The following is a 17,400-nucleotide window of genomic DNA, read 5'->3' on the forward strand; positions in this document are numbered from 1 at the left end:
ACTTGAACACTGACAGTGGTCAAAGCCTTAATTTTATTATTGTGACTATGACATGAAAGGAACTGAAAATTTGGTTCTAGTAGGTTATTACAGGATGTGGGTTGTTATGGTGATGGCTAGGCCTGATCTGAGAAGAGACTGAAAAAAATATAAAGTAGGGAAAAGGAATGTGTGACTTCTATATGCTTCAAGAAATATATTCTCCCTTGAGTATAGGGTAGGAGTTGGGAAACTTTCAGTAAAGGATCCGGATAGTAAATATTTTTCACTTGGCAAGTCACACAATCCCTGTCACAACTATTCATTCTTGCCATCATAGTATAAAAGCAGCCATAGACATTATGTAAATAAATGGACATGGCTGTGTTCTAATAAAACTTTATTTACAAAACAGACTGTGGGCCAGATTTGGCCATGGACTGTACTTTGCCAAACCCGGTATAGGGCATTATCTGTTCCCATGATGCAATGGGGATACTGGAGAGTCAATAAAATAACCTAATTCTAAAAGCCAGAGTAAGCTATGCCTTTTCTGTATTGTCCAGGATGCTTGGGAGCCACTGGGCAAGGTCCTGTACAGTGACAGCCAAGATATGATGATGATGATTACCATGGTGATGATGATAATGACAACAGTGCTGAAGATGACGACTATCATAGATTTCCCCAGCCAGAACAGGCTGGCAATGGAAAACCAAAGACCATGATAAGGGACATTTTTATTGAACCCAAGAGTGGGTTTATTGGTCACCCCATTCCAGTTGGCCCTTCCTGTTGGGTTTAACTTGTAGCAGAAAGGATTTAGAGTCTGTATAAGAAGGAACAGCCTGGACACCATGGTTGGAATATAGTAGAGTCTAAATCTCATCCCTTACAGGTGCTTAGACAAATCATATGTAGGAATTGGTAGGAATTTGATTTATATCAGATGGATTTGGAGTTTCTAGCCAGCCCAAGGGTTCTGCCATTCCCAAATTATTCCTGCTCTGAGTGTCCTCCTGGGCTCCCCTGGGACCGAGATAGCTCTGGGACCTGCGGCTGGTACCTTCCCAGCATAATGGATGATGGAGAACTCAGTTTTGTCCTTGAGCTGCTTAGGCTTCTGGAACTTGGGGTGGCTGCCCTGCTCAGTGCAAAGCTTCTCCACGAAGGACTTGTCTGTGGCTTTGGGGAACCAGCACTCCTCATCCAGCAGGGCCAGCACACCTGGAGGGTTGTTCTGTGGAATACAAGGAGGGCAGGGTCAGAGCCAGGCAGGAGGGCACCTAAGCCTCAAGTTAGATGGACCAGCTTTTACTGGGGATGGAAGGCAGGCATGAACAGAACATAATGCGTGTTGCTGCCCCCTAGTGGGCAACACACATCACCAAGAGTTCGCAATTCCTGCAAACGAAATTTGTTGCTTTTCTTATAAATTCACCTAGGGTTTCTGTTAGTTAAGCACTTTCTTGTGACTAAGACCATCTACATTAAGGTCTCAAGAGCACCATCAAATCTGAACATGCCATTCTCTCTGCCGGAATAGGCTTCAGTTTTCGGACTCAGCCTCAGAGAAGCGTGTCCTGACCATGTTCTGTCCAAAGCAGTCCTCCTTAAATCATTCTGCATGTTGGCCCTATCAGAAGTTTTTGTTGCTTTATTTGTTTATGTGGCTTTGTTGTCTATTCCTCCGGGAGGGCAGGGACCATGCCTGTCTCATTCACAGTTAGATCCCTAGCCTCCAAGAGGAAGCCCAGCACATAGGAGGTGCTTAGTAAATATTCATTCAACAATAATTTATTGTTCACCTATTATGTGCATGGTTTTAGGGGGCTGGTATACATCAGTGAACAGAACATAGACTGCTGCCTCTGGGAACGAATGAATGGGAGAGAGGGGAATGGGAAGGCAGGAAGGGAGAAATAAAAAATACCTTTGATATTAAAACGTGGCTTAATGGAAATTATGTTTTAGTTCACAAAGATTCAGTCTGCAGCGTTTTGGGATGTGGTGATGGGGGAAGCCGTGCACATGGAGAGAGTGAGGGATCCATGTGTCAGTGTGCAAGCATGACGTGAGCCCTGGCTGCCCGCGTGTCCCTCATGCAGGATGGTCCCTCACCGGCCGCTCGATGAGCTCGATGCAGGGCTGCAGGTCCAGCCCAAAGTCAATGAAGTTCCACTCGATGCCCTCACGCTGGTACTCCTCCTGCTCCAGGATGAACATGGTGTGGTTGAAGAGCTGCTGCAGCTTCTCGTTGGTGTAGTTGATGCAGAGCTGCTCAAAGGAGTTCACCTGAGCACATGACGTGGGGTGTCAGTGAGCATCTTGGTATGAAATCTGAGAACAGGGAGTCCAGGAAAGCTCCACCCTGGAGAGAGCCCCATGGCCTGGACATCCTTTCCACAAGAGCCCATTCTACCAGCTCAGCACCCAGAGACGGCTTAGGCCCCAACAAAGGCTGCCTAGAGTTCACCGGGGCTGGTGAAATTGACCTGTTGCCACCTCCCATGGCCCTCCCACACCTTATTTTAAGGATGCTTATCTCCTCCATCTGCATAATGATCTACAGATGGAATAACCTTGTAGGGCTTGTTACCACCCCCATTTTACAGATGCAAAAACTGAGGCTCAGAGAGGAAATAACTGTAGTGAACAACTTTTGGGATATCTGTCAATTTCAAGACTCGCTTTTTGTGGGAACTTTCCTCCAACCCATGGGGATGGAATCCAGTATTCGTGTCTATACTACAAGATCTTGAAAACAGTGCTTGGCTCAGAGGTGACCATGTGGCCCAACTCAGGTGGGTAGGAGACAATGAGACTCAATTCTAAGATTCTGGTTGGAACTGTTGGAAAAGAGATGTGCTGTTTTCTGCTAGGGTTGCTGAGAGGCAGTCTGGAGCTGTGGCAGCCATCCTATCACCATGAGGGGAGAGCTCTCTTGAGAATGGAGCCAATGTGCAGGAAGGCAAAGAGAGGTAGCAGGAGATCAGGTCCTGCCTGTTGGACCCAGCTGTACCTATGACCTTCTCAGCTTCACAAACCAGAACGTTCTCTGTTGGATTTCTATCTCTTATACCCTCAAGGGTCTAACCTTTACTAGATAGCTTCCCACCCTATAATAGCCATCTGCATGCCCTTCTCAAAATAATTATTTCTCCAAGGGGAAGTCTCATCCCAGAGGATCAAGACCCTGGCTCTTATGTTCCCACCAAACTGTACCTCAAAGATCTCAAATCCAGCGATATCCAGGATCCCCAGGAAAGAAGCCCCTTGCCGATGGGTCTTGTCCAGGGCTTTGTTAACACGAGTGAGAATCCAGCGGAAAAGGCGCTCATAGGTGGCCTTGGCCAAAGCCTCTATGGCAAAGTCAGCCTGTGAGGGGTGGTAAGGGGAACACGGTTATTACCAATGGACTGCGTTTTCACACGAGCCAGGGTAGTAGTTCAGATTTTTATTCTCACCCTATCCATCTATAATAAATCCTTAAAAAAATAAACAAATGAACAAAGGAAATTATATAATCTCTACAACCAGAAAGAAATTAGCAGTAAGAGATAGAGTGGTCAGACCTAGGGAATGACTGTTTAGATCATTAAACCCTTCCCGTCAGAGGGACTGCAGAACATGTTCTGTCCTGGGGGTCATTTAGAGGTATTCAGTCGTGCCTCCAGAAAAGGTACACAGTCATGTCCACAGATAAGTCTCTTAGGTCAGATCTCGTATCTACAACTGAGATCAAGATAAGGTCATAAGTGAGGGACTCTGCTGCTCGTGTTTAGCAGTGTGTCCTCAAAATCTGACATGGGACTTCGAATATTTTAGTGTTGGACAGATAAGGATAGGATGTATGGATAGGATGGGTGGATAGGTGGATGAGTGGGTAGGTGGATGGGTGAATAGCTAGGTGAGTGGATGGGTGGATGGGTAGGTGGATGGGCGAGTGGATGGGTGGATGGATGAGTGGGTAGGTGGGTGGGTGAATAGGTAGGTAGGTGGATGGGTGGATGGGAGCATGGATGAGTGGGTAGGTGGATGAGTGGGTATGTGGGTGGGTGAACAGGTAGGTAAGTAGATGGATGGGTAGATGGATGAGTGGATAGGTGGATGAGTGGATAGGTGGATGGGTGGGTGGGTAGGTGGGTGGGTAGGTGGATGGGTGGGTGGGTAGGTGGATGGGTGGATGGATGAGTTCGTAGGCGGATGAGCGGGTAGGCGGATGAGCGGGCAGGTGGATGAGCAGGCAGGTGGATGAGCGGGCAGGTGGATGAGCGGGCAGGTAGATGAGTGGGCAGGTGGATGAGCGGGCAGGTGGATGAATGGGTGAATGAGTAATAAATGGAGGATTCTGTAGGAATAAATGGCGAGTGTGTCATTACCTGTTCTTTTGTCTGAGCTTTCTGTACCACATCTCTTCCAACTTTGATACGTGGGGTCAGGATGGATCTGGTGAAATCGGTCACATTTATTCCCATGAGGTGGCAAACTTTCTGAGCAGCTGGATGGAGACAAGAGGCATCCTGAGTGCATCATGAAAGAGAAGGCTTGGGAAGGAAAGCACATCACATGGGATATATGTGATCTGGCTTCTCTCGGAGAAGTGGAACCTGATAGTAGTGAACACAGCATGAAAGAGTCTGAAAAATTGCTGTCATTAGCAAAACAACAGCGGTGAGGTGACTAAGAGGTAATGATGAGGATGGGCTGAAGGTGTGCCCCCTTTGGGGGCTTAGGGTCAGACAATTCTAGGTTCAAGTCCTTGCCCCTTTCCCATGTGTAAGTCATGTGATTTTGGACAAGCTATTTAGCCTCCCAGAGGCTTGCTTTTCTCAGCTTTAAAAAGAGCCCTCTACTGGGTACCTTGTTGGGTTGTCAACAGGATTGAATGAAGTACGGTATGTGAAGTGCTTCACATACAGTAAAATATTCAATAAATATTTGTTCCTCTGTTCTAGGATGTGTCACAGCATTGTTTGTAAAAGCTAAATACCAGAAACAACCCACATGTCCATTAACATGGGAGTGGACAAATGCTTCGTGGTATTTTCATAAGATGGAATGCCAAATAGGGCTTAAAAGAATAAGTTCTCTCTCTCTTGACCAGTGATTCTCAGCTGGGGATGATTCTGCTCCAGGGGACATTTGGCAATGTGTGTGGACATTTTTGGTTGCTGTATTAGGGGAGTTCTGCTGTTGACAAATGATCTAGACAACGTTGAGTATTAACTACGAAAAAACGAGTTGCAGAATGATGCCTACAGTATGATATGATTTATGTAAATTAAAAAGACACTTACAAAGCAACACTATATATTGTTCAGATACATGTGTGTGAAAGTATAAAAGTAGACTGGAAGGGTCTGTCATAAAGTACAATTGTCGTTACCAGGAAGTGCAGGTACAGGCAGGAGAACGGGACAAACTCGAGAGAACAAGAGGACCTCAATGATAGCTATACTGTTTTATTTCAAAGACAAAGAAATACTATAATTATTCACAAACATCAATTCTGAATAGTGAGCATGTGGATTACTATATGATTGTGTATATTTCTGCATTTAAAACTTTTTCTCAAAAAAACATCTACCATTAGCTGCTTCCTTAGTGGGAAGACTGGTGTTGCATGGTAGTTTATGCCTGCAAGGTGGGCAGTAAATAGAGGGATTTTAGGATTTTCCCCTCATCTCTTTGCACAGATGCTTTTTTGTTTCTCTTTTGCTAAGATCTCTTCTTGGAATATGAATTCTGTTAATTTGTCATATTTGAAGTGTTACAAGGAACAATCGGTAGGTCTCATAGGGCTGAGCTCTAGGAAGCTGGGAAAAGTAACACAGTATATTGCCTGGGGCACGGTTGCTCAGGCAGGAGGCGGACGAGAGCCTGCAAATTGGAAACCTACGTTTTCCTCCCAGCCCAGCCACCAACAAGCACGGCGCTAGCCAGTAGCCAGGCGATCTTCTCAAAACACAAAATACTGCTTATTTATGGGTAGGCTTGCCAGGTTTGGGGTCGGGGAGAGACAGGATGCTCAGTTAAACCTGAATTTCAGATAAACAAGATCACTTTTTTAGTATAATTATGTTCCAAGTTTCACATGGGACGTATAATTAAAAGTGTTCGTTGTATCTGAAATTCAAATTTAACCAGACATTCTGTATTTTATCAGGCACCCCTAATTTGCAGGGAAACTTGAGGTCTGTCTCCCCAATAAGACCATATGTGCCATAAGAAGGCCTATTTCTGTCGTTTCCTGTTGTATCCAATGATTAGCATACAGTAGGTGCTCAAGAAATATTTGTTTAACAAAACAAATGAATGCAGGGTTTTAGAAGAGATGATTCCTAAGGACCCTGTCTGATCTAAAACATTTTAAGTTCCCCATCACACATACACTCTGATTTGAGAACTTTCCATCGTAGTGTCTGCAGCAGTGAAAAGAGAGAAATGAGTGATAATAACCTAATCCAGCTGTTGTAAAATATCTCAGATACCCTCACCCAGAAAAATAACCAGCAACTGACTGTGGTCCCCCCTCTCATCCCCAAGGCATCAGTTGTTGGGAAAGGTGGTAAGTACCTGTGTTATCCGGCATGGATGCCTGGTCTGTGTTTCTTTCCTTCTTGAAGACAATATTTCCTAGCTGTAGGACGGATGACACCACCTTCAGTATGGCTGAGCGGGGGAGAGAAGAGCAGATCAGACACACATCAACACCAACGGGGGCCAGAGGTTTGGAGTCTAAAAGTCATCAGGGACCGAGAGCCAGCCTGCATCATTCCTCTGAAGAGACTCAGTTCTGAGCTCCCAAGTCTAAGAGAGATCCCAACTGCCTAATTTCCTGCTAACAGGGGCTAAAACCTGGACAGGGGGGAACTGAATATTTTCAGATGGTTGCTAAAAAACCTTGTACTGCAATGGAATGCTGTGCAGCAGGATTCAAATCTGGCCCACTGCCTGCTATTATAAATAAAGTTTTATTGGAACACAGCAGTACTCATTTACATATTGTGTTGTCTATAGGTGTTTGTATGCTACAGTGGCAGAGTTGAACAACTGCAACAGAGATTGCATGGCCCACAAAGGCTAAAATATTTACCATCTGGCCCTTAGAGAATGTTTGTCAACTCCTGCTATAGAGCAATATGAATGAATGATCTACAACTACAGACAACAGAGTTGACATATCTCACAGAAACAAATGCTGAACAGAAGACAGCAGGTGCAAACAAGAACATACTGTTTAAGTTCATTTATGAAAAGTTCCAGAACAGGAAAACTAATCTATGTTGTTAGAATTTAAGATAACAGTTATCCTTGATTGGAGGAAGCTCTGGAAGGGGTACAAAGAAGCTTCTGGGGAGACTGATTGTGTTCTCTTACTTAAAACAGGTGCTAGTTACATAGGTGTGTTCAGCTTATAAAAATTCATTGAACTGTATACTTGTGACATACACAATTTTCTAAATATAAATCTTATGTCAATAAAAGTATTTTTAAAAAACACTGTGTTTCTTAACATATACTGCTGAGTGTACAAGATGCTCATGTTAAAATGAAGGAGGTAGAAATTTTTTCTACTTGTTGTTCAGGTGTCTCCAGACAAAAACACTGTATTCCCAGAATACTTGGAACCCTTCTGACTCCATACTCAGCCCATGTTACTGTTGAAATGATTTCTGTGTCTGAAATCCCCACAAGATCATGATTTTCTGGAGAGTGGGGGCCTGCCCTAATTATCTTTGAATTCCCAAAGCCTAGTCCAGGGTCCAGACACATGTGGAGAGATAGGAAGGAAGGGAGATATTGACTGTGGAGAGTCAAAGGGGCCAAAGCCCCACCCATAGGGGGCAGCAGCTACTCCACTGTCACAGGGGCGATAAGCCCAGTGTTGCCAGAACTTCTGGTTTTTCCAAAGATGATGAAAACCCAGATTTTTATGTGAAATCTATCTATATTTAAATGTTTGGAGCCGATGTAAAAAATGTTTTGAAGGCTGTAGTGGCCAAACATTCTCTCCTATGGGCTCAGGAGCCACCAGTTTGCACTTTCTGGTATAGATCATGTGATCACAGAAATGACAAAAGAGCTGCCACTCCCGGACCATAAGAGATGACCAATGGAAAGAGCGAGTGGATGGCAAAGTGGTGACTGGAAAGGGCTGGAAATAGTGAGGGCAGCGATGGCTGGCAGTCTGGGGCAGAGTTGACAAGCATGTGCTCCAGAGTTAGACAGTCCTGGGTTCAAACCCCAGCTTCACCTCACCGAGCCTCAGTTTCCCTATCTCAAAAATGGAGATGTTAACAATAAACTACTTCATGAAGTTTATGTCAGAAGAGATGATGTAAGCAAGGAGTCTGCCCCCGTAGGTGCTAAATAGTGGTCCCCGTCTGTAAGGGTTGAATGGTGGTCTCCCAAAGATATGCCCACCTGGAGCCTGTGAATGCGACCTTCTTTGGAATACAGGTCTTTGTAAATCTAATCAAGTAAAGGATCTGAAGATGAGATTATCTCAGATTAACCTGACGGGCCCTAAATCCAATGACAAATGTCCTTAAGACAGAGAGAAGAAGAGAAAACACAGAGTAAAGGCCATGTGAAGGAGGCAGAGATTGGAGCCATGTGTTGTAAGTCAAGGAAAGCCAAGAAGAACCGGAGTCCGCAGAAGCCAGGAGAGAAGTAAGGGGCAGATTCTTGGAGCCTCCAGAAGGAACCAACCCTGACCAGACCTTGATTTCAGACCTCTGGCCTCCAGAACTGTGAGAGAATAAATTCCTGTTGTTTTAAGACACCAAGTTTGCAGCAATTTATTATAGTGGCCTTAGGAAACTAATACACCTATTTTATTACTGGGGAATAAGAGACAGGGATTCCCAGGACGAGGCACATGTACCACCGGTGTTACACAGGATGAATGGTTTTAGGTGGGATGTGAAACTTTACCTCCTATTTTAATAGTTAGGTATTCATTCAAATACATTAGAAACAATATAACCAGGGCATAACATTAGAGAGTTTATAGGAATTACTCTTTAGGACAATGCCTAGTGTGGACGGGATTGTAGGAATCTACCCTGCACGTAAACTATTCAGCCAACAGTAATACAGATGGGACCTGGAGGTGGCATCAGTTGCAAATGTCTGAAGTCTGGGACAGGGATCTAGACAACCCCTGGGAGGGACTGAGAGTGCGGGTGCTGGAGCCAGTTGCAGGGCTCACATCTTGGCCCCGTTCTTAGCAGCTGTTTGACTTCAAGTCAGGTATTAGCCTCTCTGGGCCTCTGTTTTGCCATCTGAAGACACATCAAGACACCTACCTCATAGGATGGTCATGAGGATTATATAACCTAGCACCCAAAAATGGTTGGTGCTCAATAAACATTAGTCGCTATTATGTCATTGTTATTGCAATCCTGTACTGTGACTAGCTGGCTGCATGACCTGGGATTTGAGTCCCCTTCCCTCACTGAGCGCTGGGAAACAGAGGGGACTGCACGGACAATCTCTGAGGTCTTTTCTGGCTATTTCTCTCTTGGATTTTGGTGGCTCTGCGGCTGCTCTGTGAGAATAGACCCAACCATGGCAGGGGAAATCCTGGCCTCTCTTGGTCATCTGGAGACACAATGAAGCTCCAGCCTTAGGCCTGACTCAGTCCCTGCTCCCTCGGCCCTCTGGGGAAGGGTTGGCAACATTTCTGATTTATAACCCAGGTTGGTACATGCTGGTCTAAGTCTGCTCCCACGGGCACTGGTCATTTGCACACAGTGATCTCAATGCTTGCTCTATCTGCATACCCTCTGTTCCATTATTGACTTAACTTTTTCTTGTAACGTACTTTACTTCTCTTCCCTTAAACTTATTTTAATAGGATACTTTCTCTTAAGTGAAAAATCAGCTTCACCTGCTAGAAATAGATGGCAACTATGAAAATACATCTAAAGAAAACAAATAATATTATCAAATTCTAGTTAGATGCTGGGGCCTGCCTAAGGTGCTGGGCCTGGGGTCTACTCTGTGGTTCAAAGGAAGATTAGCAAGGGCCAAAGAGGAGCTGAAGACCTACTAAGTGCCAAATTTCCACTCTCTCTTTGAAAGTCATCAGAATAACTGAAAGGGAGTAGAGAAGGGAATGATGGATGGGATTCTGCATTATTTAATGCCCAGCAGTGTGAGTCCACACTTAGAACACATCAGGCTGCTTCTAGCCTCAGTTTCCACCTGGGCCCTGATACAAATTTTTAAAGGACAAAAACTCCCTTCTAATAGACAAAGGCAGGGGCTTGGGAGTCCATGAGACCCAAGAGTGAGTCCCAGCTCCACCAGCAACTTGCTGTGTATCCTCAGGTAAGTTCCTTTACTTCTCTGTGCCTCAGTCTCCCCATCTGAAAATCAGGGATAACAACAGCTACTGTATAGGGTTGTTGTGATATTAAATAATGCATATAAAGCACTTAGCATATAGCTTTGTCACATGTCTTCACTTTAAATATATTATAAGCATTTCCACATAAGTCAATGTTTTCCTAAAGCACAATTTAAATGGCCCCATTGTTTTCTTTTGCAAGGGTGATAATTTCATAAATCCTCTATTGATCAACAGTTTAGTTTGTTCCAGTTTTTTGTGATTTACATAAAACTGCACTAAACATCCAGTATGTTAAGGAGGAGAAAAAGGATTCAGCAAATGTCCAGCACACAGCAAGTGCTTAATCGTTATTTGTTTAGTGTTTTAAAACAAGATTAGAAGCAAAACTGACTTATATCTCAAATAAAATGAATCATTCTCGGAGAGCCCATGTCATTCAGACAGGGAGCTATGAGCATTGGATTCTGAGTGGGACACTGGCCAAAACCCACAACCACCACCATTTGTCTACTGACCTCAGAGCCTTCTTTTTCTGGACCCCAAGTTATCTCCGGAGGAGCTGCCCCTCCCTCTACGCTGCATTTCGGAAACCTTAGTGCTATTCTGGGGATCCAAAGGGGTGTGAGCTTGGGAAGGACTGGAAATTTTCCACAACTTGCCCTAGTGTTCCCAGAAGAGATTAACCTTGATTGTTGGGGCATGTCTAACCCAGAAGGAAAAGTGTTTCCTGAAGCAAAATGTCAAAACCAAGGATATCTCTTTGAGCTGTCCTGTTCTCAAGACCAAATGTGTTTCTTGGCCACTGCTTGAATGATATTGATCAATATTGATCTATCACCAGAGCTGCCTTTATAGGAAGAGCCCAAATAAACTCTCCACATCAATCCCCTCCTCTTCCCTCCCCTTTTTCTGATGAGGTTGACATCTCTACCTCCAGCTCTAAGAATCCATTCTTAGAGACCATAACCTAAACCACCAGGGCTTTCCACAACCCTGGCTATAATGAGCAACTCAGGAATGCACACATCAGCCTAGACCAACCAGCCAGATTCAGTGAGACTCCTCTCAGGGCCTCAGGCAGGAAATCTATTCTGCTCTTTGCCCCAAGAATGTAAGGGCTGGAACCCAGCCACGTTGCTGTCAAGAAACTGTGGCCTATGTGGAGACAATGTTGTTGAGAGATGGAGGATAAGAAACCAAGATTTAGAGAAATCTTTTGAGCCCCTAGATCCCACTGTACCTGAAACCCACATCCCTGAACTTTTCAGCATTTTGAGCCAATCTTTTCCCTTCTGCTTAAGCCAACTTAGGCCACTTGCAACTGAAAGAGCCCTAATTTCACAGCCACTTTTCTAGAGCCACCTAGAATAAAATCTATTTTCCTCCTCCCTTTTTTGTTTTTTTTTAAGGAGGTGGTGAATTCAGAGAACAGAAAGCTATCCTGACCAGAGAAGAGTCCCTAACTGCTTCTACTGGTACCCACAGCGTGAATCTACGTCTCTCCACCACTCCCAGACTCTGGGTGTGACAACTTACACAGCTGTTCCTCTTCACTGAAGCCCATGATTGACATGGCCTCCAGCGTCTCCTCGAACATCTCATCATCCTGGGCAGCTGGGATGGGCACAAAGCCATTGGAGAGGAATGTGTAGTTGCTAAAGCCCTCCAAAAGCAAGTCGTCTAGAAGGAGAGGAAAAGAGAACAGGGGTCAAGAAGACATGCTTCTACTTTCAACATGAGATGGGGACCTGGCCAAGGGTCCAGGACATCAGGATTTCTTTCTCTTTCTCAAGGCCTGGACAGTTTAAACCCTGCCTCCTGCATCATCATGCAGATGGCCTCACCAGCCATCACCACCCTTGCACAGTGGTGCAGGTTGTGCACTGCACCAGGTGTCTGGTGGCTGAAATGCAGCCGAGGCTCTGCTTGCTAAGCCACAATCCCCAACACAGAGCTAATAGTATATATATCAGTATACATATACATTATAACATGTAGGCCATTTATATTATATATAATAGGCTATTTCTGGGTATGTCAAATTCAGATATTATCTATTGACTTCCTTCTACAGTAAATGTAAGTTTAGCTTTCTTACATCACCTTCTTCCCCCCACCCCCACTATTTCTAGTTGAATCAATAGATAAGGCTGGGCTGGCCTGGTGCTGATGATACCAAGGTCAAAGCTTTGGATCACAATACAGGCCAGCCACCACCACAAAAAAAAAATCAATCAATACATTTTTTTTAAAAAGATGAAGCTTATATTAGGGGTTGGCAAATCTGGCCCACTGTTGTTTTCATCCACAAAGTTTTATAGAAACAGTCACTCCCATTTCCTTGTCTATTTTCTACAACTGCTTTCTTGCTACAACAACAAAATTGAATAGTTGCAACAGAAAACATAGTCCTCAAAGTCTAAAATATTTACTATTTGGCCCTTTAGTGAAAATATTTGCCAACTCCTTGCTTGTATTACTACATCTATTAAATGTTCTCCGTAAACGCATATTCTGTAGCTACATTTCCTTTGGTGCTGTTCAGTGCTCTTGTTCCCCAAATTTATAATTGCTTTTCTTTTTCTTGTACTACATGCTTTTATTAATCCCCCAACATATTAAGTATCCTCTTCAAGACCAATCTTTAATTAGGCTGGATTACACTTTTGGAGAGATGTCAGCGAGATACTTTTCTTTTTAAACAAAGGTCTTTTATGGATCAAGTCACTTGGAAGCTACTTGATAAACTTGAGCTTAAATTGACCCAAGACACCAGTTAAGTCAAGCTTTTGGATTAACTGAAATACCTGATTGAAGTCAGAAGGATTTGGATCTTTGCCAAGAATTCATTATCCAAAGTAGGGATAATTTTAGTAATATTTGATTCTCTCTAAAAGCCTAACCTTTTCCCAGTTCAATCATCAAGAATACAAATGGCCCCCAGGAATTATAGTTTTGAGCCTTACATTTGCCCAATTTCTGGAAGACTAGTGGCAGAGCACAAAACTGGGACCCAAGTCACCAGACAACAAAGCTGTGGACTTTGGTGCCAAATAGAGAGAGGGGGATATAAACATTTTGCCTTGGGCCACCCCATTATGTCCTGCACTGTAACTTCTAATTTCCCATATTTGCCCATGTATGACATCCATCCAGCATTCTCTCTTTTATCCAAAATCGCTCCACCTCATACCATATGCTCTTGCAGTCCAAGCTTGTAGATTTAAATAATAGATAATGCCACCCCCTAGTGGCAGAGCTCTGTAATACACCCCATCACAGCAAAGGTGCCAGCTCACACACATCCTTTTGGTAAATGTCCTAACCCAAATCACTAACCCTGGGCCACAAAACTGATGGGAAGCAAAGTTTATATTGTTCCCATAAAACTATAGATTCAAAATTATTACTAAAATGTAGACTCTACTATACACCTATATTCACTGATGCATTCCTTTTTCAGTATGTGATTTGTACATTCTTTTAAGAGTTGGTAGATTACTGCATGTCCAGAGCTTATAAGTTCCTACTGGAATCTGGTATACAGTATATTGTATTTACATGAAAAAATATTTTTCCTACAGCAGAGATCAGCAAACTTCGGCCCACGGTCTGTTTTTGTAAATAAAGTTTTATTGTAATACAGCTATGTCCATTGGTTTATATATTACCTGTGGCTACTTTTTGCAATACAGTAGCAGAGTTAGTAGTTGTAACAGAAACCACGTGGTCTGCAAAACCTGAAAGATTTATCTGGCCTTTTACAGAAAAAATTTGTTGACCCCTGTCCTATGAAGGCTGCTGCAAAGTCACTTTAAAAACATATATAATGTAAAGTACTTAGTTTCACTGCCCCTGCAAATTGCTTATAAAATCAGAACACATCATATACACTTGCAAGTTTTATAAATTGGCAAATAGGTCTTTCTCCCTTCCTTGAAGGCACAGATTGTATCTAATTGGACTTGATGTCTTCCAGCCTAAATAGACATGATTAATTAATGACCTAAAGTTTGGCTGGTTAGCTCAGCTGTTTAGAGCACAGTGTTTATAACACCAAGGTCAAGGGTTCAGATCCCCATACCAGCCAGCCACCAGAAAAAAAAAAAAATTAATGATCTAATGTGTAATTGAAGTTGCTGTCTACTATGTCACATTGTAGCTGCTCAGCACGTGAGAATTGTGGAATAAAAGCCACACTCACCAGAAGGCGATGAAGAAATACTCGTCTTTGGCAGGATCTCAGCTGTTTTAATAGCCAATCACTTAACCCTGGATCCTGATCACAGGGAGGGCTAAAGCCTCCCAATCACACACCACTGCTAGTCACTTACTCTTCATCTTCTCCTTGGCTCCGGCAATCACATAGTAAAAGATGTGGAATGTCCTCTCGTCTCTGGCTTGGCGAATAGCCCGTGATTTTTCCAGCAGATCTGGGTTGGGAGCAGTTAAGGATTCTGGGGATACTTCAGGTGTTCCCCTCACAGAAATGTAACCTTTCTCCCCATCCCTGTCCTACCACCTGCTGGAGGAGAAATCCCTAGGACCTGGAGGGTTCTGAAGAGCCTTAGAGCCAGGGCAGAGTCAGCCAAACCTGTCTGATTCACAGGGGCTGACCATTCGGCACTGACCCAGGGATCAGCAACCTCTGACTTTGACCCCTGTGGACAAACAGGACCAGTGGGTGCTGCTGCTAGACCCCAGGCCCAAAAAGAGGTGAGGGGAACTGAGTGAAAAGGAAAAGCATAGAGAAACCAAGACTCAGAGAGGTAAAGTCATTTCTCAAGACCGCACAGCTAGAAAGGGGCAAAGGCATCCTCCATGTGCTCAATTCCAAAAGTGGAGGTCTGACGGAAGTGAGGGGAAAGAGACTATAAACATGCCCCACTAATTAGTCTAAGGAGATCTGCTGTGCCACGGGGGTGGGGGAAGGCAGATGGGAGGCTGGTTTGTTGCACCAGGTGGATTTCCTCAGCGTTAAGTGAGATATCGGGGTGCGGGGCCAACTTTGTCCTCTTCAAGCCCTAACAGTGGCTAGCAGGGCCATGGCCATCCTAGCCCACTTCCACCCTGCTTAGCAGTGGTTCTCAGACTTCCCCGTGGTGCTGCCGCAATCCCTGCAGGGCCTTTTTTAAAACCCAGATTGCTGGGCTCCACTCTCAGAGTTTCTGATGCAGCTAGTCTGGGGTGGAGCCTGAGATGTGTGTTTCTTTTGTGTCGTTTTTTTTTTTTCGTGACCGGCACTCAGCCAGTGAGTGCACCGGTCAGTCCTATATAGGATCCGAACCCGCGGCGGGAGCGTCGCCGCGCTCCCAGCGCAGCACTCTACCAAGTGCGCCACGGGCTCAGCCCTGAGATGTGTGTTTCTAATGAGCTCACAGGTGCTCCTGCTGCTTTTCCAGGGGATACACTTTGAGGATCACTGATCTAAAAGGAAGGCTGAGGTCAGAGGGGCAGGCTATGCTTGGGGCTTGCCCTAAACACAGGACATGAACAGCGGAGAAGTGTGTGCACGGGTCGCAGGACAAGAGGGCCCCAGCTTTGGACTTGGTTGCAGCCTGGCAGCCCTCTCAGCTGCAGGACAGGAATTCTGGCTGGGTGGGCCAGCTGTGCAGCCCCAGGACAGCAGGGCTGTCACTGACAAAGGGCACTTGGTCTCAAAGGGTATCTGGGACTAGTCTGAGGCCAGGGGCCTGCTTCCCACAAAGAAAACAAGAACCTGTTCCTATAAGTCTCAAGTTTCAGAATTCTGCTTGTCCACACATCCCCCAATGCAGGCTGTTTGGCGTTCAAACCCAGGGTCCACATTTGTATAACCATATACCACAATGCCTGCTGTTAAGGAAAAACAATCACAAGGAAGATTTGTTCTGGAAGGAACCACAAGAGCCCGTGGTTCTTGTGCCTTTCTTGGGTCCCCTCAGCCTCTAGGAAGGAGGTTGGTGATAGTGGTGGTGAGGGTCCCCATGGGGCCCAGGCTCAAAGGATACACGTCTCGATGTTGGCTCCCACAATGTAACCGGTGACGTCAAAGTTGATGCGGATGAATTTGCCCTGCCAACAGGAAAACACAGTTCATGGTCTGCAGCCCGGCCTCAGCCCCTCTACCCCACACTGCAGGTAGTTGGGGAGGGAGATGTCAGCATTAGCAAGAGAAAAAAAAAGATTCGTGCAAACACTCAGAGCCTCACAGGTCAGCTCATCAGAGGGAACCAACATCTGCTGAGCTGGGATAATCCAAGGCCTTCCAGTGACAGAGAATCCTGTCAAACACTTTCACAAATCAATTTCATTGATTTGGCTCTTGTGATGACTGTAAGTCCATAACATCTATCCCCATTTTAAAGATGGGAAAACTGAGGCTGAAAGAGATTGAGTGACTTGCCCAATGTGACATTGTTCCCAAGAGGCAGAGCCATGAGTAGAAGGCAGGTTTGTCTTCACATAGCGGCTGGAAGGCTCCCCACCTCCCAGCCCCCGCCCTGCCAAAACATGCCACTCCCAACCCATTATCCACTGCGGATTAAACCTTCTCTGTGGGACAGGTGAGCACGCCTAGTGGCTCCACTGAGCCACAATGTCCAAGCAGGCCCTGTGCAGGATGTCCCATAGGCAGGACTGGGCATCAGATATCTCCTGTTGGAGAGGATGGCCCAGTCCACCTGCCTGTGCCTCAGCTGAGCCATACAACAAAGGGCAGGTCCCAGTCCTGCGTCCTGCAGCTCAGACGCTCTTCCTACTTTCTCAATTGCTGATAGAGTGTCCCATCCTTTCCCCACACTATTACATAGTGGGAAGTGTTCACTTGTGTGGACATAATCCCCTAGGCTTGCTCAGGCCTTGACAAAGCCTTCAAAATTTCCCCATCAGGAAAGAAGACAGGAGAAGGATTAGGGACGACCACATCATCGCTACTGCAACAGGGAGACTGCTGGTCATGGGTGAGACTGGTCATGAGGCACCATCCCTCTCTCTGCTTTTCAAGGCTATAGGGGGCACCCGTGAGTGGAGGAGGTTTTTAGGAGTTCATCTTAAATTCGCTCTTGTTTGAGTGC

The 17,400-nt window shown here is 45.1% G+C and overlaps 1 protein-coding gene across 4 annotated transcripts in view; it reads right to left on the minus strand.

Moving 5' to 3' along the window:
* The window catches only part of MYH11 (myosin heavy chain 11), a 108,905-nt gene that overhangs the window by 33,657 nt on the left and 57,848 nt on the right, over positions 1-17,400 (minus strand). For all 4 annotated transcript variants that reach the window (XM_063100603.1, XM_063100602.1, XM_063100605.1 and 1 more), the window contains 8 exons: positions 16,336-16,399; positions 14,680-14,778; positions 11,882-12,025; positions 6,559-6,654; positions 4,362-4,480; positions 3,205-3,357; positions 2,101-2,274; positions 1,046-1,219 (listed from right to left, as the gene is read on the minus strand). In XM_063100603.1, the coding sequence (XP_062956673.1) occupies positions 1,046-1,219; positions 2,101-2,274; positions 3,205-3,357; positions 4,362-4,480; positions 6,559-6,654; positions 11,882-12,025; positions 14,680-14,778; positions 16,336-16,399 (1,023 nt within the window). The remainder of the gene's footprint in view (positions 1-1,045; positions 1,220-2,100; positions 2,275-3,204; positions 3,358-4,361; positions 4,481-6,558; positions 6,655-11,881; positions 12,026-14,679; positions 14,779-16,335; positions 16,400-17,400) is intronic.

Source organism: Cynocephalus volans, chromosome 6 (genome assembly GCF_027409185.1).
Source record: "Cynocephalus volans isolate mCynVol1 chromosome 6, mCynVol1.pri, whole genome shotgun sequence".
NCBI lineage: Eukaryota > Metazoa > Chordata > Mammalia > Dermoptera > Cynocephalidae > Cynocephalus > Cynocephalus volans.